This window comes from Tasmannia lanceolata, unplaced genomic scaffold (genome assembly GCF_043159265.1).
Source record: "Tasmannia lanceolata isolate RefF3 unplaced genomic scaffold, GAP_Taslan_0.1 ptg000011l, whole genome shotgun sequence".
Lineage (NCBI taxonomy): Eukaryota > Viridiplantae > Streptophyta > Magnoliopsida > Canellales > Winteraceae > Tasmannia > Tasmannia lanceolata.
Window position 1 is genome coordinate 2,297,743 of NW_027518688.1, and position 19,788 is coordinate 2,317,530.

Sequence of the window (19,788 nt, forward strand, 5' to 3'; positions counted from 1 at the left end):
ATCAATGCATCTTCCTGCTCCCAGCGAGTATACGTAGGATCCTTAGGCGAAGGAGGATCCTCACGAAGGAAACGAACTTTGCCTCGCCCAAGTAGGTAAGTCTCAATCGCAACCTTCCACGGTAAATAGTTGGTTCCATCAAACTTGGCAATATTCAACTGTGGGTAAGAATTTTCCACAGGTGCCAAGTGAGAAGAAGAAGAAGAAGAAGGGGCCGAGGTTGTGGTAGAGGCACTGACGTCAGTGGTCATGCCAATGGAGGATCAACAATGACGGGAGGATCCATAACGACAACGAATATAGACGAACAAAGAAACCACGACCAACGGCAACAGCAAATAGAAAGGAGAGAAAGATAGGAAGACCCAACTAATCAATAGAAAGAGTCATATGACGATGTCAAAGGTACAGGACATGAGTATAGAGAAACCCATAAAGAACCAAGAAGATGCTGAAAGAGAAATGGAGAAGAGGATTAAAGAAGATCAGCACATTGAGCAAAGAAAAACAATGAAACGCAAGACCAGAAAATAGATTGGGTTTAAAAGAGGGTTTTATAGGGTATAATAGGTGGAGCATGTGGGGTTTGAAGGGAGGGGGCGACGGGGTGCTGGGGAGGGCAGGAAGGGGGGCGGGGTAAAAGAGAGGAGAAGTAGCGGTACTGTAGCAGTACTGTAGCAGTATTGTAGCGGTACTGTAGCGGTACTGTAGCGGTACTGTAGCGGATTAGGGTTAGGGTTAGGGTTAGGTGAGAGAGAGGGAGAAGGGGGAGGGTTTAGGGTTAGGGTTAGGGTTGATGAAGAAGATGGAGGGTAAAAGTTTCCCTAGGGATCAGAAACCCTAGAGCTTTGATACCATGTTGCAAAAGAGATTAGAGAGAAAGTGTGTGAGTTGGGTATCTCCCCCTCACCCTTTTATTAATATAATAAAAGTTGTACAATAACTACAATGACTAAAATGCCCATAGGCATATAGGCTTATAGGCTTATTCTATCATATACAATCAAAAAATATTTGAGACCACAAAGATTTATTTCCTCAAAGCAAATGCCAACAAAATGTTGTTCCCAAAAATAGGAGGCAGATACACCGAGAATGTATTTTTGATACCTCTCAAATTCATACAAATTCAAGATGCTGAAAGTACAAATTATTAGGTGTATACAATTGATTGCTAAGACAAGAGTCAAAACATTGGTAAGCTCCTCTAAGAAACATGTATCATATTAAAAATCGTACATGATATATTGTGCAAATGAAATCCATAGTATTTCCAATATTATTCTATAACAAATCCCCACGGAATAACCATGAGATTATTCTGACACATGGTGCCCACTGACATCAAGATTGACACTAGCCAAGGGAGACTGCCAGTAGCTCTATGATGGTGAAGGCAGTTATCTCCTACAAGTTTCAAGGCCATCCTCAACGATTTACACTACTATTAGTCAATGTTCGATATTAACTTTTTATTTGTTTCACTTAATTCGTATAAAAAATGAAAGAATTCATCATATAAATAAAGTAAAGCTTTTGGTTAAGGATCTAGAAGCAATCATGGTTTTAAATTTCGCCGAAACGGACGATATATTTCGATTTGGGCTACTATCGAAAAGAAATGCGCTTGGTTTCAGAAAAATACTAGATTGCACCAGAAATCTTGGGACTATGTTAATGTTTTAGTCAAAATGTGAGAAACATGCAACTTCTCATACACTCGAAATAAGAGGACAACAACCAGATTCCATTAAGATATTTCTAAAAAAATGGTGATGTTCGCAACAAATTTCACATGCATGAAAAAGAGAATCACACACATAACATATATTGGGATCAAATTTATCTCTTGCGAGAAGACGGTTTACTAATTTTTTTGTGGGGACGTACACTTCCGGCTCATTTTGGCCATTAATTACATTTCTTGGAGAAAGAAAATACCTCTAATTATCCATCAAGAGGTTCTCTATCTATATACAACTTTTGAGTAATTATCCTCCAAAAAGAGGGACTTTTGAAAGATCTAATTTTTGTGAACAGATCCTCTCGGAGCAAATTTCTTTGTTCTGGAGGGGACCTTCCTCGTCTTCCCTTTGGGGAAATATTATCCGTATCATATTTCTCCTAGAGGAGAAAGCTCTTCTCCCTTTATGGAGTCTTTGGGAAGAGATTCTAAACGGACCATTAGAAAGTCTCTAGAAGAGATTTCAAAGGGATTTTCATTCGTCATCCTTTTCTTCCTATTGGGGAACCGTCATCTTTATCATCCTACTACTGAAGGAGAAAGGTCTTCTCCCTTTAGGGAGTCCCTAGGAAGAGATCCTAAAGGGACCTTTAAAGAGTCTCTAAAAAAAAATTCTAAAGGAATTTTCTTTCGTCTTCCTTTTATGGAGCCATCATCATCTTTATCATTCTTCTCCCGGAGAAGAAAGGTCTTCTCCCTTTAGGGAGTCTCTAGGAAGAGATCCCAAAGGGACCTTTAGATAGTCTCTGGAAAGAGATTCTAAAGGGGTTTTCTTTCATCTTTCTTTTGGGGACGTTTGATGACTTTTGCTCATTTTTTTAGAGAATTTGTAAACCCTAGCTTGTGGAGAAGAAATTTTAAGCTTGTAAGATCATTGAAGTTAGAGAGGATATCCCGAGATTTGAAGGTCTTCTATCTCTTCTTCTTCTTCTTCTTTGCATGAGTTCATCGCTATGCGAAGTATCTTTCTTGCAATTTTCTACCAAAAGTTCAATAAAATTTCGGTTCTAATCCATCTTTATTATTCTTGTTTATCTTTTCTTGTGGTTTTATTTATTCTCTATGATTTTCTGCACAGTTTTTAGAATAATTGTAGATATGATCATGAAATTCCAGATCTAGATCAGACTAGATCTGCAAATTTTCATCATTGCTTCCACTTAAAGTCTACATCATGAAGTCTTCCCATGTATCAACTGTGCAGGATTCCTTCTCAATGTCAACATGAGCCCTATGCCACCATGATGCAGCAGTGTCGCTGAGTTACATAGAGGTAGCGGGAACCTAGGCATCCTCCTCCTTAATCTTGGTAACTTCAAGTCTTCAAAATAGCATTCCAGTTGCCATAGAAAATCTTCTAGCTCCCTAGAATCTACAGTACATGTAAGGATTGGGTTCATGAATTCCTACTTGAGAGCATAATTCACAATGAGGTCTCCAATCGCCATGATGCAATTCCATGCAACAAGGTCTCCACACATTTCCTTCACTTGGGCTTGGAGGATAGCATCCTTCTCCATGGTAGAAGCTTCAAACGCTTCCTTCTCCTTAGCTTGTTCATCCACCCATTGATTGAGCATGATAAGAACCTCACCCTTGAGCTCCTCAATGTCCTGCCTTTGCTCGTTGATGCGGGTCTCCATGCATGTGATGCGATCCTCTACGGCAGCCACAAAGTCCGTAGCCTCCCCCCCTCTTTTGCATGAGATGAGAATTGCACCCCGCATCACCTTCAGCCACTTCCAATCCAGTAGAAGCCATAACGCCCATTTGTTGCAAAGGTTACACCTCTTGTAACCGTGGCTCTGATACCACTCTTGTCACGGAGTTAGCAATTTTGTTAGTTGAAATAGTGTGGCACTTGCACTTAGCACCCCAATGCTTAGCACAACTTAGTCTTCCACCCAACTACTTGGTCTCCACGCTACCACTGATCAGGTAACCAACCACTCCTTCCCTTGCTTCTTGTGTAACACTTAGACTAAGGGAACACACATAGTGCTCGAAAAGAGGGAGCTCCTATAACTTGGACAATGTGTATAACTTTCTGAGGTGGTCGACAAATGGAGGGTTCTCCCCCCTTAGAGGCCTCAAGGGAACTTTCTAGATCTCTTTCTACACACTTGTTTCTCTAGACAATTCTAAGAATATTCCAAGTATATTCTCGACAAATATATAAACCACTTATAAAATACTTACATGCCTCGAAATATTTACTTCTAGAGTCTTCTACTCTTCTACACATATTTACAAGGTTTTAAGAATTCTCTAACATAATTCTAGAGAGTTCTAATGAACCTCTAGCACAAAGTAGAGAGTAAGTGGCGGAATTGGGCAAATTTTTCATAGTTTGTGACAACAAGCTCTGCAGAAAGTCGGTGGACTCAGTATCCACCAAACACGATATCAAAACTGATACGATTCAAGTTCTTCACAAAGATTACAGTAGGTACAGAAATAGTTCACATGACAAGCATGCCCATCAAAAGCAAGTTGTGTGACCACTTACAAGGGAAATAAATCACTAACTGATACATACCATGCCCCTAACATGAAGTGCAAATTTATAGATATTTCCCAAAGGACCACTTCCATTTTGGGAAAGTTTCCATTGGCAGAAAAGGCTATATAATTAATATAGGCATATCATTAGCATATGATTAATGATGCTTCATCTTTTTCTGCTTGTGGTTGTGATTTATTAGATGGTAAATGTAAAGATGTAGCTATCACTGAAGATACATGCCCCTCTTATCATTGGCATCATAAGTTAAGACAGATATATAGAGCTCATATTCAAACACTTAAGTACACAATCTTATATTGACTTGTTAACAACTAAGGCAACAAATTTAATATTTGATGCAATTAAGAAAAGCCTACGTAATTAAACAATAGGATTATGAAAATTTAACCAGCAATAGTATGATCCAATGTTTGGTCAGGTCTAAGGTTGGGCCTCTTAGGGAGTCTTCCTTTGGTAATGTAGTTGAGATTTCAATGGGGAGCTCCTATTCAGAGTTGTATCTAAGTTTCCGCAGAGCGGTGGGATTGACTCACTCGGTAGCAGCTAAGTTGGTAGGATCTTTGGAAGCTCTTCAGTCTGTCAAGGGTGGCTATCAGGGATTTTCTAAAAGGCAGAAGTTTGCTTTGAAAGAGACTCATTGTGTTCAGTTTCGGGAGCCCGAGTGAATTCCTGGGGGGAACAGATGGTGGGAATGTTGCAGCTTTGAATTCGTCGGAGGGTAGTCATTGCAAGGAGCAGTGGGAGGGGTCCCGGGAGGAGGCTCCTGATTTTATGGTTGATCATACTTTGAGAGTCAGCAAGAAATTGGGCTTGAGATATGCGAGTCCTAAGGAAGAGTTTAGATCTGAGATTAAGACTGCAGAACTAAGAGACTCCGAAAGCATTGTTTTTTCAGCTAATATTTCAGAGGTCAGCTCGAGGAGGAAAGATCGGGAATTGCTCAGGTTAAAATCGACTATTGACTATGATTCTGGGTCAAGCTGGAAGGTTTCCTGTTCAAAGGTGAAAGGGCGGAATACTAGTGGTAGGAAGGGGAAGATCATTAACAACAAGGTGGTATCATGAAGATTATTTCCTAGAATATAAATGGTTTGGGGACTCGGGAAAAGAGAATTCAAGTGAAGGAGATGGTCAAGACCTTGAATCCAGATCTATTCTGTATTCAAGAAACAAAGATGGAGTCTATTAACAGATCTGATGTGAGAAGTATGGGTGTTAAAGCTGAGTTGGATTTTGCGTTCTTAGCTTCAATTGGTGCCTCTGGAGGTTTTTTGATTGCTTGGGATAATGTCAAGTGGCGAAATCAGGAAGAGTGGCGGGAAAAATTTTCTATCTCTGTGTCATTTCGAAAAGTGGAAGACAATTCGTTCTGGATTTTTTCTGGAGTATATGGTCCTGTTCTTCGAGCTGAGAATGGTTTATTGTGGGAGGATTTGGGGAAGGTTAGAGATCTGTGCCCTTACCCTTGGTGTATTGGGGGAGATTTCAATGAAATAAAGGAAGTTGGAGACAGGTTGGGGTGTCAGAGAGTGAGCCAAAATATGAGCTGGTTGATTTGCCCTTGACAGGAGCTTCGTTCACGTGGTCTAGAGGGCAGAGTAGGAGTAGACTTGATCGATTTTTAGTTTCTGGTGAGTGGTTGGACCTTCTTCCGGATGTTTTCCAGAAGGCTCTAGCTCATTCGGTTTCCGATCATTGTCCTATTTTTCTAGATCCCAGGTTGGAATCTTGGGGCCCTCCTCCTTTTAGGTTTGAGTTAGCTTGGGTTGATCTTCCTCAAATGGAGGAAAGATTAGGAGGTTGGTGGGTTTCTTGTCTCACGGTGGGTTCGGCTGACATGATGATTGGTAACAAGTTGAGGCATATGAAGAGGAAGTTGAAAGAATGGGTGAAGGAGAGGAAGGAGATTTCTCATGGGAGGAAGCAATGGTTGGAAAATTGAATGATGGAGCTGGATGCTTTAGGGGAATGTGGTTTGAGTTCGGATGAAGACTGGGAGGAGTTAGGGAGGGTGAAGCAAGAGCATAAAGGGTTGCTTCTTCATGATGAAATAACTTGGCGTCAAAAATCCAGAGTGAAGTGGCTTGTAGCGGGTGATAAAAATACAGCATATTTTCATGCTATATCTAGTGCGCGTAGGAGGAGGAATAGAATAGAATCATTATTTGTGGATGGGATTAGGGTGTCTAGCAAGGAGGATATTTCAAAGGAGATTCTTGAGTTCTACAGGCCCGTGTACTCTTCTGATGGAGTTCTACGTCCCATCCCTAAAGAGGTTTCTTTTGGCAACTTAAGTTTGGAGGAGAACGCTAAGCTGGAATCTCCCTTTTTGGAGGAGGAAATTGAGAAAGGCTTGTTTTCACTAGCAAGAGATAAGGCTCCTGGCCCTAATGGCTTTTGTCTTGCTTTCTTTCAGGCTTCTTGGGCGTATGTTAAGAATGATATTATGCGATTCTTTAAGAAGTTCTATGATGGACTGATTCTTGACCGAGGTACAGGTGTAACTTTCATTTCTTTGATTCCTAAGGTGGAGGGGGCATCGAAGGTGTCGGAGTTTCGTCCGATTAGCTTGGTAGGTTGTCTTTATAAAGTTTAGGCTAAAGTTTTGGCGAATCGGCTCAAATTGGTTCTTTCTTCAATTATTTTGGATAGTCAAAGTGCTTTTGTTTGTAAAAGGCAAATTTTGGATTGTTCTTTATTGCAAATGAAGTAATAGATTCATATTTGGGAAGCGGAGAGGGCGGGGTTTTGTGTAAACTAGATATGGAAAAAGCCTATGATAGGGTGGATTGGGATTGTTTCGATTATCTACCTGGGAGGATGGGCTTTGGTGGCCGTTGGAGAGGTGGGTTAGGAATTGTATTTCATCAACCTGGTTTTTTGTTCTTATTAATGGCTCCCCTAAAGGTTTCTTTAAATCTTCTAGGGGTTTGAGACAGGGGGATCCTTTATCTCCTTTTCTCTTGGTGATTGTTGCTGAGACCCTTAGCAGATTGATGCAAAAAGGAAATGATTTGGGATTGTTTGAAGGCTTTCTCATAGGAAGGGATAGAGTGGAGGTTTCGCTCTTACAGTTTGCAGACGACACTCTTCTATTCTGTGCTCCCGAGGTTTCTCATATTTTGAATATAATGGCGGCCTTGAAGGCGTTATGAGTTGGTTTCTGGTCAAAGATCTAATTTTTCAAAGTCAAGGTTATATGCAATTAATATACCTTCGAGTGTAGCATCTGGTTTTGCGAAGATTTTGGGTTGTGCTTTGGAGTCTTTGCCTGCGTCTTATCTTGGCCTTCCGCTGGGGGTGGGTTGACTGAACAAGCATCCTTGGAACCCAATTGTTCACAGAATAGAAATGAGATTGGAATCGTGGAAGCGTAATCTAGTTTCTAAAGGAGGGGGACTGGTTCTTATCAAGGCAGTGTTATCTAATATTTCAATTTATTTTCTGTCCATGTATAAGTGCCCGGCGAGTGTGGTTTTGAGAATAAAGCAAATTCAACATAGATTCTTATGAGGAGGTACAAGCAATAAGGGAGGGATTCCAGTGGTGAAATGGGATTCTGTTTGTTTGCCGATAAAGAAAGGAGGTTTGGGTATTAGGAGAGTTTAGAGTTTCAACCAAGCCCCTTTGGGAAAGTGGACTTGGAGGTTTGGGGTGGAGCAATCTTCTTTGTGGGTGAAGGTGATTGGGAGCAAGTATGGCTTTAGGGAGGGGAGGTGGTGCTCTGCTGATGAATATAAGCCGAAAGGATTGACTGTCTCGCGTGATATTTTGAGCATGGTTCATGAGTTTAGAAAAGGCATTCGCTTCAAAGTCTATGTGGGCGATCGGATTTGTTTTTTGTTAGATACCTAGTGTTCGGTTGTGCCTCTTAAGGAGCTTTTTCCTGCAATATTTAAGGTTTCTTCCCACAAGGAGGCTTTTGTTGCCGAGTGTTTTGAAAGGGTAAATCGGAAGGTGGTTTGGAAACCAAAGTTCAAAAGAGGTTTCTTTGACAGAGAACTGGATTCAATCCATCAGTTGTTTGAATGGATTGAAGGGTGTTATATCAAAAGGAGTGGGGTTGATAGAAGAGTGTGGGTTTGGAGCACATCAGGTTCTTTTTCGGTTAAATCTTTTTACTTTCACTTAGTGCCTAGTGAAGCGATTTCTCTGTCAGCTAAGATTTGGAAATTTCATTGTCCTCCTAGGGTGAGTTTCTTTGGGTGGGTTGTTTGTTGTGGGCGTATCCAGACTATTGAATTCCTAAGAAAGAGAGGAATGTGATTGGTGGATCATTGTCCTTTGTGCTTATCAGATGGAGAGTCCATTGATCATTTGTTTATTCATTGTAAGGTTTCGAGAGAAGTTCGGGGTCTTATTCTATCGCGATTTGGTTTTTGTTGGGTGTTCCCTCGATCTATTCCATATTTGATTAAGAGCTGAGAGTTATGCCCATGGAAAAAGAAGGGAAAGGTGCTATGGAAGATTTGTCTTTTGGCCACTTGGTGGGTGATATGGAAAGAAAGAAACTCTAGGGTGTTTGAAGGGGTGGCTAAATCTCCTTATTGGTTGTATGTCAGGATCGTAGTTGTTTCAATTCTTTGGGCTAGGAGTCTTCCTCTCTTTAGATTTGTATTGGCTTTTGATTTTTGGGAAGGGTGGCAAATAATCTGCAATGAAGGGGAGCGCACAGTTCAAATCAATCAACATTGGGAAGCCCCTCCTGCAGATTTGGTGAAATTGAATTTTGATGGTTATTGTTTATGCAAATCCAGGATCAGCTGGAATTGGAGGCTTGTGCAGAGATTCCATGGAAGAGGTTTATAGGCATATTCTGGGCCATTGGAATAAGTGATTCAAATAAGGCGGAGGTGAAGGCGGCTTATTGTGATATCAAGCATCTGGATAGCGAATTTTATGACAAGGTTATCGTGGAAGGCGATTCTTCAAATGTTATCAGTTGGCTCTCGGGAGTTGCGGCTCCTCCGTGGAGATTTCTTTCCTTCTTTGAGGAGATTTCAGACCTAGTGCTAGGTTCTTCTATTCCTTTTAAGCATGTAAGGAGGACTGCTAATAGAGAAGTAGATTCCCTAGCTAGGGTGGGTGCGTCTACGTTGGGTTTGGAATGGTTTGACTTCCTTCCGCCTTGATTTTGTTTGCTTCTCTTTTTCTTTGGTTGTAATCCTTAAGGACCATCTCGGTTCTTTCTTTTATATATATATTATGTTGCCATTTCAAAAACAAAAGTATGATCCAATGTTTCAAAACGGGCATGCAGGGCCAAACACGGCAAAGCAAATCCTAGTTGGCCCCAATTGAGTACTCGGTTGACGCGGCCAAGTACTCAGGTTATGTGGTCATAAAATTTGGGAGAATAAAATGAGTTTTGACTGACTTTGTAAGGCCAATCGCAGACTCGAACAAGAATGCAACCAAGGTAAAAGAGAATCAACTTGGGCAGTTGACAATGATGCGGGGAGTAAGAATCTATGGTACAATCAAATTTATCAATCAACAGTAATGCATAATAATGTCTCCTACAACCAACATCCAGCTATATATGCTTTACTCAAAACCATTTCAGCACAATTTCCCACGTTGTCAAAAATCAAATGCTTAAAGGAACTTCAAATATCTTGTCCTTTCCAAGAAAACAACTAATAGAAACTAATACAATAAAGATAAATTGTCTAACATACAATAAATAATTTGTGGAGATAACATAAACTGCATACCAATAGCTACCTACATTTTAATAAAAAATAGCACTTGCAACGATATGAGTGTGAAGGAGAGAGGATTTTGTTAATTTAGTTACAACTGTTTCAGAATTTAAGAAAACTTATCAAAAGTCAAAAGCTCTACAGAAACACAAATATCCAGTCATTTTCTATAGAAAAGAAAGCAACTAATGGAAAGTTGGAAACTTGATGCGTTTGAGACTTTGGTCAATCACAAGAAGTTGGGTTTTATTTATCCGGGTTTGGAAGGCGACTTCAGGAAGATGATAAGAGTTGCGGAGAAAAGGGATCAGGATCGTGGAAATTCTGTGGGGGTTAGCTTTTCCGGGAATCTTAGCATAAAGGAAAGAGAACTCAAGAGGTTGAAATCTGCTGTGACCTATGGGGGTTTTTCGTCTGGAAAAGCTAGAGTGGTGGGTCTTTCTGAGCGGAAGTGTTATAATCGCAGGGGGGGAGGGGGGGTATTTCCAAAAAGATTTCTTAATGAAGATCTTATCATGGAATGTTAATGGGTTGGGATCGCTCGAAAAGAAGGTTCAGCTCAAAGATCTTGTGGTGAATTTGAATCCGGATATTGTATGTATTCAAGAGACTAAGTTGGGTTCTATTGATCATCTGGTGGTGAGGAGTGTGGGTGGTAGAGCAGAATGGGAATTTTCTTTCATTGAATCCATTGGAACTTCTGGAGGTATCTTAATTATGTGGGATGGATCTAAATGGCTGAAGGAGGACGTTATGACAGGAAAATTTTCTCTCACTGTGCTTCTTCGTAGAGCGGAGGATTCTTCATTGTGGCTGTTTTCCGGGGTGTATGGTCCTGTCATTGGGGGGGGGGGGGGGGGGGGGGGGGGGGGAGGGAGCTTTTGAGGGAGGAATTGGAAAGGGTTAGGGGTTCTTGGAAGGTTCCCGGGTGCATAGGAGGCGACTTTAATGAAATTAGAGTGGTTAGCGAGCGCAGGGGGTGTAGGAGATCAAATTCAAATATGCAGGTTTTTGCAGATTTCATCGCTACGCACAACCTCATTGATTTGCCGCTCTCTAGGGGTAGATTCACTTGGTGTAGAGGGGAGAGTCCTAGTCGCATTGATCGTTTCCTAATCTGTCGTGGTTGGTTAAGCCTAGTTCCTGAGGTGTTCCAAAGAATTATTCCACATTCGGTGTCTGATCATTGCCCTTTAATATTGGATCCAAGGTTGGAGTCATGGGGAACTAGGCCTTTCAGATTTGAGACTGTCTGGCTCCTGGAACCTAATATGGAGTCGATGCTGAGCGATTGATGGAATTCTATGAATGTGACTGGTCAAGCTGATGTGACCATTGGTATGAAGCTAAGGTGTGTGAAAGCAAAATTGAAAAACTGGGTGGTGGAGGGCAAAATGACTAAGTTGGCTAGAAGGAGATGGCTGGAAAACTTTATGAGAGAGGTTGAGGTGGATATTGAGGATGGTTTGGCTTCTGGAGCTGATACAGTTGAACTGGGCCGCGCTAAAGAAGAACACAAAGGTATCTTACAGAGAGAGGAGATTTCTTGGAAACAAAAGTCGAGGGTGAAATGGTTGAAAGGAGATAGGAACTCGGCCTATTTCCATGCCATGGCCAGTGCTCGTCGGCCAAGTAATCGTATTTCTGCTCTTAATGTGGAAGGCAGTACGATCAATGATAATGATGGTATTTCCAGTGCCATTCTTGAATTTTATGGGTCCTTGTATTCTTCGGACGATGTTATCCGTCCCATCCCGGAGGGAGTGGTGTTTAAAGGGTTATCTTTAGAAGAAAGGACGTCTCTGGAGGTTCCTTTTGATGAAGATGAAGTTAAAAAAGTTGTTTTTCTATGAGTAGGGATAAAGCTCCTGGCCCAGATGGTTTTTGCTTGGCTTTTTTTCAATCTTGTTGGGACTTTGTAAAAGATGATATTATGCGATTCTTTCAGGCCTTTTTTAATGGTTTGATTCTGGATCGAAGTTCTGGAGCCACCTTTATCCCTCTTATTCCTAAAGTTAATGGAGCTGTCAAAATCTCGGATTTTAGGCCCATTAGCTTGGTGGGTTGTCTATATAAAGTGCTTGCGAAGGTGCTAGTGGATCGAATCAAGGTGGTGATGCCTTCAGTTATCTCTGGTTATCAATCTACCTTTGTGTCCAATAGGCAGATTTTGGATTGTGTCCTTATCACTAATACAACAAAGATACATCTAACAAACAAAAAATGAGGAGAGCTTAAGTTAATCATCTAAAAATAATTAACAACACCATGAGAAGAATCGCTCATTAAGAGAAAAGATTTTGTTTACATTAACTTAACTACAACTAAAATAAATAGGGAAATGTCATCAGCACTACTGTATTTTGAAGATTGCACTCCTCACTTTATTAAAAGTCTGGTGACCCGCACCATAGGATTATCCAAACTGTCCATTAGATGGGCCAAACCCTATATAGGTTGTGCCCCAAAAATTATTTCTATAGGTTGATCCTAACCCTTCGAATCTATAGAGGGTTAGGATCAACACTCTAAATTTCAGATCGGAAGGTTAGGATCAACCTATGGAAATGATTTTTGGGGCACAACCTATTTAGGCTGTGGCCCATCTAGACCTGGCAAACGCGACACGTGCCCGCGGGTCGACCCAACCCACCCGCAAATTTGCGGGTACGGGTCGGGTTTTTAGTGACCCGTCAAAACCGAACCGCGGGTGACCCAACAGGCAAAAACATGAGTGGGGTCGGGTCAACCCGCAGGTTTTTTGCATTTTTTTAACCATTTTATTTTATTATTTTAAAAGAGAAAAGGAGATCAAGGGCCAAGATCAAGAGCCATTTCTCTCGACTGTAGCTTTTGAAGTCTGTTTTTAACACACAAGTTCAGTGTCACTGTTCTACATTTGAATTAATAAAGCTTTTTAAGTATTGTCGATAGATTGGAGCTGGAATAGTGCACTTGTGTCTGGAAATCAGCCCTTCTAACTTGAATGCACCCCCTATTTTTCAAAATGGACGATTGGACGATACAGCCCACACCATAGGATGATCCAAACAGTGCATTTGATGGGCCATAATGTAAATAGGTTGTGCCCAAAAAATCATTAGCATAGGATGATTCTAACCCTCCGATCTAAAGAGGGACTGACAATATGGAAACTTCTATAGATCAAACGGTTGAGATCCTATGGCAATGGTTTTTGAGGCACGATCTATTTACGTTGTGGCCCATCAAATGGACGGTTTGGATCATCCTATGGTGTAGCCTGTACCGTCCATTTTGAAAATTAGGGCGTGAATTCATACATAGAAGGGGGTGAATTTATCACCGCCCAATAAAAACTTTGTTTTGCAAAAACATGCGGGTAACCCGCGGGTCGACCCGACCCACCCGCACTGGGTACGGGTCACCTGGTTGCTAACCCGTAGGAATGCAGGTCATTTTGACCCGCAACCCGCGTGATCCGCACCCGCATGACCCGCGGGTTGACCTGACCCGACCCACCCGTTTGCCAGGTCTAGGCCCATCTAATGGACGGTTTGGATCATCGTATGGTGCGGGCCATACCGTACTTTTAATAAACTGAGTATGATCATCAAAATACAGTAGTGATGATAACATTTCCCAATAAATAATGTAAAAAAACTAAACAATACCTTGTGAGAAGAATTGCACATAGGAGAGTTATGAGGTTGTTTATAAGGGGATCGACAACAGATGGTTCATTTGGCAAAGCAAAGAAACCCAAGGTAGCCTGTCAAGGTCATCATCCATTAGTCACACACAGTAAAACAAGCAAGACTAAGATAAGCATCAGAACTATCAATGATAAATTGATGGATAAATACCTTCATAACATGATTTCTTGTTTCAATCGTTAATTTCGGCTCAATAGAAACTAATGTAGTACAAGCACTTAAAGCAAGAGTCTGCAAGAGCATCCATACAACATAGTTAGGAAGTCACCATTTCAAAAAAGAAAAAAGAAAAAACCACAATTAGGAAGTTTGTGTCAAAAGCAAAGGCAAATTGGTATATAGGTCATTGAGAAATTTATAGATTTAGAGAAATACTAACTTGCGTATGAAGAAGTTCCAGATTATTGTCAGCAAAGCCATCATTTTCATCTCTACCCATCAAAGTTAATATATAATCCAACATTACATCTCTTTTTTTCAACGGAAATGATATACCACTTTCAGCTGCATTGATCACAGCACGGCCTGCAGTCCAAGACATAATATACATGCTTATCATCTTTTCATCCGTTTGAATGATATGTTTAGGAAGACACCCATACAAAACCAGTGCTAGCAAAGAGAGAAGAAATTTTTTTAATTGAAAAAAAAAATTATTAGTTTTGCAAATAAATTAATGTGTTTACCAACAATGAAACAAAGTATAGTATTTAAAAGGAACATATCCTAATGTACCCCATACTATCAGAAATAAAGCAGGAACTTCCAACATACTCTCAACATATGGATTTGAAATTCAAATATTACTTGACAACAATAACAGAAAAAAAATATTAGGTCGCAGACATTCACGAAGACAGCAATTTTTGATGGATTAATGGTGAGGATTGTCGTCTGATGAATACTCACAATAAGATATATTCCAAGTAAATAGCAATCAGGTTTATACTCGTAATAAGGTATGTTCCAAGTAAATATCAATCGATTGGTTCGATTTGTTCGATGTCCTAATCCTCCTCTGTCTTCTTCCTTCTAATGAGAGGGATTTCAAAGGCTTCTTGTAATGTAGAAAGGAAATGAGGTCTTTTGAAAGAAAGGCATATTTTCTTTTGTACAAAACTTAATTTGGATAAATCGCATAAATCGTATGAATCCTACGATTTACGATCGAATCGTAAGATTCAATAAAAAATCGTAAGATTCATACAAATTAAGATTCATCATAGGATTCAAATCGTTTTGCCTAAGAATCGTAAATCGATCGTAAATTGAACCTTAAATCATAAGATTTTCAAAACAATGATTATAATTATCAATATAAATTGAGAAAATCATCTAACCTTGTTTGGGTAAGAAATGATAAGTCTATTGATACTAAGAATGGAGGAGCCAACATAGCTTGGGTACCTAAGGGCAAGACTTAAATCCATTTTGTAGGGGTGCTTGAGCTCAAGAGCCACAACGAATAGATGGTACCTGGACAGTGGATGCTCAAGGCACATGACCGGAGACCCCACCAAATTCTCAAGCATTGTCATGGGAAATCAAGGGCATGTCACCTTTGGAGACAATGGGAAAGGGAAAATCATTGGGGAAGGTACTAAATTCAAAGGTCTTAGTATAAAAAATGTTTTTCTTGTTGAAGGCCTACATCAAAATTTGTTAAGTATTAGCCAACTATGCGATGTTAATTGTGAAGTTTTGCTAAAAAACAACAAGTGCATAGTTAAGAGAAAAAATGAGAGTAAAATCAAATTTGCAGCGGCTAGAGACGGAAGCCTATATTCATTGGTCCTAGAAGAGCTAGATGACCAAGGCGTAAAATGTCTTTCCTCTGCGGAAGACAATTCATGGATTTGGCACAAAAGACTAGGACATGCGAATATGGATCTAATGTCGAGGCTTGCTTCAAAAGAAATTGTGAAAGGTTTACCGAAGGTGAAATATGAGAATGATATTGTATGTAGAGGTTGACAATTTGGTAAACAACACAAAGATTCATTTAAACCCAAGCATGTCCTATCTAGTTCTAGACCATTACAATTATTGCATATGGATTTGTTTGGTCCCATGAAAACATGTAGTCTTAATGGTAGAAGATATGTGTTTGTGATTGTTGATGATTTTTCTCGATTTACTTGGGTGTGTTTTCTTGCATCCAAAGATGAAACGTTTGAAAATTTTTGTACTTTATGCAATAGATTACAAGTTGAAAAAGGTTGCCAGATTTCAAAAATTAGGAGTGATCATGGAACCGAATTTGAAAACAATCATTTTAGTTCATATTGCAAAGAACATGGAAATGATCACAATTTTTCAACACCTAGAACCCTATAACAAAATGGTGTAGTGGAGAGGAAAAATAGGGTTCTTCGGGAAATTGCTAGGTCTATGCTTCATGACAAAAATGTGCCTAGAATCTTTTGGGCGGAAGCCGTTAACAAGGCTTGCTATGTCATTAATAGAGTCATGATTAGGGCCTCACACTCACAAAACACCTTATGAGCTTTGGAATGATAGAAAGCCTAATATTAAATATTTTAAGGTGTTTTGATGTAAGTGTTATATCTTGAATATAAAAGATAACCTTCACAAATTTGATGACAAATCCGACGAAGGTATTTTTCTTGGATACTCTACTAGAAGTAAATCATATAGAGTATTCAATAGAAGAACACTATGTGTTGAAGAAGTCATCCATGTGAAATTTGATGAACTTAGTGAAGAAATGAAAAGATCACATGATGATGAAGATTATGAGGTTACTCCCCAAAACACAAACAAAAACGAAATTGAAAATGAAGTGCCTGTTGATAATATTAGCAAAACCTTAGAGACACTAGAGCTAGAAAGTCTTCCTAAAGAGGTTGATGATCAAGGAAAAAGGAAACGGATTCTATCCGGTCACCCAAGTCATCGGTGATACCTCTCAAGGAGTCAAAACAAGGTCTCAGTATAGAAATGTGTGTGAGTTTGCTGCATTCTTGTCACATATAGAGCCTAAGAGTATAGATAGGCGGAGAAAGATGATTTTTGGATTATTGCCATGCCCGACCGGTCATCATGTTTATCGTTTGTTTATGTGCTTGATTTCAGTCAGACCCTAAGCAATCCCATTTGCGAGGTGTCAAGAGAATATTCAAATATCTCAAGGGGACTCCTAGCCTAGGTTTTTGGTATGAAAATTCCAATGATTTAAACCTAGTAGGATATTCAGATGCTGACTTTGCCGGATGTAGAGTGGATCGAAAAAGCACAAGCGGCACTTGTCAGTTCCTAGGTAGATCCCTTGTTTCTTGGTTTAGTAAGAAGCAAAATTCGGTCGCCTTATCCACTACAGTGGCCGAATATATTGCTGCAGGAGCTTGGTGTGCACAAGTCCTTTGGATGAAGAACACCTCGGAAGACTATTGTCTCAATTTTAAGTGTGTTCCAATCCATTGTGATAACACTAGTGCTATCAATCTAACCAAGAACCATATTCAACACTCTAGGACAAAGCATATAGAGATAAGACATCATTTTCTTATAGATCATTAACAGAAAGGCGACATATCAATTCAGTACATTCACACTGATGCTCAACTTGCTGACAGATACACCAAAACCCTAAGTGGAGAGATTTTGTGATCTTATGAGTGGTTTGAATATGTGGTCACTTTAACAGGTAAAAGAATATATACATATATTCTATATATTTGAATGCTTGTGTGTTATGGAAAGCATGGTCATGATGTCGACTTAAACTTAAAAGCTACTCAATTTGTACTCTTAGTCCTCTTACCTGTAAGATGGAGAGTATACACTCACATTCTAATTAAGACATCTAATCATTAGGCTTCATCAAGACCATGATCATGTCTATTTGCTCTCTAAATACTATATGTATCTAGGCATGTATTTTACAAAGAAAAAAGCGGGGGAGAAAATGTTTTTTTTTTTTTAAACAAAACAAAAAAAGGGGGATATTCACTTGTTTTATCCTTCCCCATTCTTTTTTATGTGACGAAAGGGGGAGAAGAATGGTAAATTGCTTATGTATGCATGTGTGCTCTCACTTATTGGCTCTCACACGTTTGTGTTCCATGCATATGATTTCCCTAGTCACCATGTTAGCTCTACCTATGTTTATCGTGGACTCATTGTCATTTATTCTAAATTGTATCATAAATCTTTTAATCTTCATATGTATGATAAGCATATATTGCGGAGAGGCAAAATGTACATAAATGTTTTATTAAGAGGGAACCTCCAACCCCATAATCAATTTAGGTTTGTCATCATAAAAAATGGGGAGAATGTAAGCCCAAGGGTACATCCCTCTCTTGTTTTGAGTTTCAACAAACCCAAATTGATGGTAATTTGCTAATGGTTGCTCTAGTGTTGTGATTAAGACAAGGTTCATTCATGTCAACACTTAGAGCAAGAAAAACAAGGGCTAGTCTTGAAGTCAAGTCTTGGTGGTCTCCCTTCAAGACGTATGGTGTATTGAAGAATCAAGGGAACCACAAGTGCAAGAACATGTTCGAAGACTATCTCAAGACAAAGAGAAGATCATGCAAGCGCCCAACAAGATTGAAAATCAAGAAGACCCAAGGTTATAGTTTTTAGAATGCATGGGAGTCCTCTTGGCATTTTGTGTTTGCATGTTTTAATGTTTTCAAATCATCTTTAAAACCATTTTTCTAAGTGCATTAATATATTTGAAAACAGATGATTAAAGCCCAAAGACCATGGGCTAAAGTCCCTCAAACAAATATTTTAAAACTAGATTTTTAACACAGGGCCGGTCGACCGGGATAGGCCGGGCAACCGCGGGATGGAACCTGGAATTCCAGGGCATTTCGAAATTTATCGGGCCGGTCGACCGGGACAATACAGACGACAGCAAACTCGTTTCTGAAAATCCAGAAAACATCCAGATTGGTATTGTCGGTCGACCGCGACCCCCTCGGTCGACCGCGGAACATTTTAAGGCAAGATAATTTTTTAGAAACAGTTTGCCAGTGGAGGGCGACCGCAAAGGTCCGGTTGACAGCATAAGCCTTTTCAAGCCAAAATATTTTTCAAACAGTTAGCCCTCTGTGGCCGATCGTGTTGACCTCGGTCGACTGCGGCGATAAAGATTTTGAAAATAAAAAGAGGCGCCCGATAAGGGCGGGCGACCGCCGTGGCTCGGTCGACCACGACGGTATCACGAATTAGTTGTTGAGGTCTGCAGTGAGTAGGTGCAACCAACCAGTTTTATTACAATTTTCCCATTGGTTCTTCACAAATGAACTAGGGCTATTTAAACCCCAACAAAGACCCTCATTATAACCTTATGAGCATTTGAAAATCAAACTTAGAGCTTTCTCTTGAAAATCAAAAGGATTCTTCTTCAAATCTCTTGAGCATTTAAACTTGCATTCACTTCTTGCCAAGGGGTTCTCCCTAAGCGTTTAATTTCAATCATTGGGAGTCTTGTGAGCTTTGAGAATTGTATACGCCTATAAGAGGCTTGAGTGTTCTTCATTTTTCCTTCTTCTTTCTTTCATATGTATTTGAGATTGCAAAGAGGAGTTTCTTGCTCCAAAGCCGGAGTGCAACGAAGAAGAACATCTTTTGAGATGGATTTGTAATACAAGAGTGTGTCCCCTTGTTGAGGTGGTGAATGTGTATACGCTTTGTGAGACGGCGTCAAGGAGTCTCACCATAGTGGAGAAAATCACAAGGAAAGGCGAAGTACTTGGGTAGTGGAGTAGGTCAAGTTGTGACCGAACGACTATAAATCATTGTGCGGTCTCCTTACTCTTCCTCCTGTCTCTTGCGGTGTTGGTAATCTCTTTCCCTTTTATTTATAATATAACTTGAACAAGGGTTAGAACTAATTAGGCCAAACTCACTTGCCCTAGCTTTTCAAATAAAAAAATTGAAACAACCAATTCACCCCCCTCTTGGTTGTTGCCCTTTGGGATTTCATTTATTATCTCTAAAAATCTTAGGGTCTTCTGATTTTCAGTTTTTCCGACGTATTAAATAAATAAAATGATCTTTTCCGTATACAGATCTATATAAATGGTGAACTAATATAATTTTTCTGTATATGTACTTCCAACGAGTTTATAAAAATTAAAA

General features: G+C 39.9%; 1 protein-coding gene across 4 annotated transcripts in view; it reads right to left on the reverse strand.

Annotated features, from left to right (window-relative positions):
• The window catches only part of LOC143886368 (ARM repeat superfamily protein), a 152,480-nt gene that overhangs the window by 79,513 nt on the left and 53,179 nt on the right, over positions 1–19,788 (reverse strand). For all 4 annotated transcript variants that reach the window (XM_077390305.1, XM_077390307.1, XM_077390308.1 and 1 more), the window contains exons 28-30: positions 14,051–14,196; positions 13,822–13,902; positions 13,630–13,727 (exon numbers count right to left, since the gene is read on the reverse strand). In XM_077390305.1, coding sequence (XP_077246420.1) covers positions 13,630–13,727; positions 13,822–13,902; positions 14,051–14,196 — 325 coding nt within the window. The remainder of the gene's footprint in view (positions 1–13,629; positions 13,728–13,821; positions 13,903–14,050; positions 14,197–19,788) is intronic.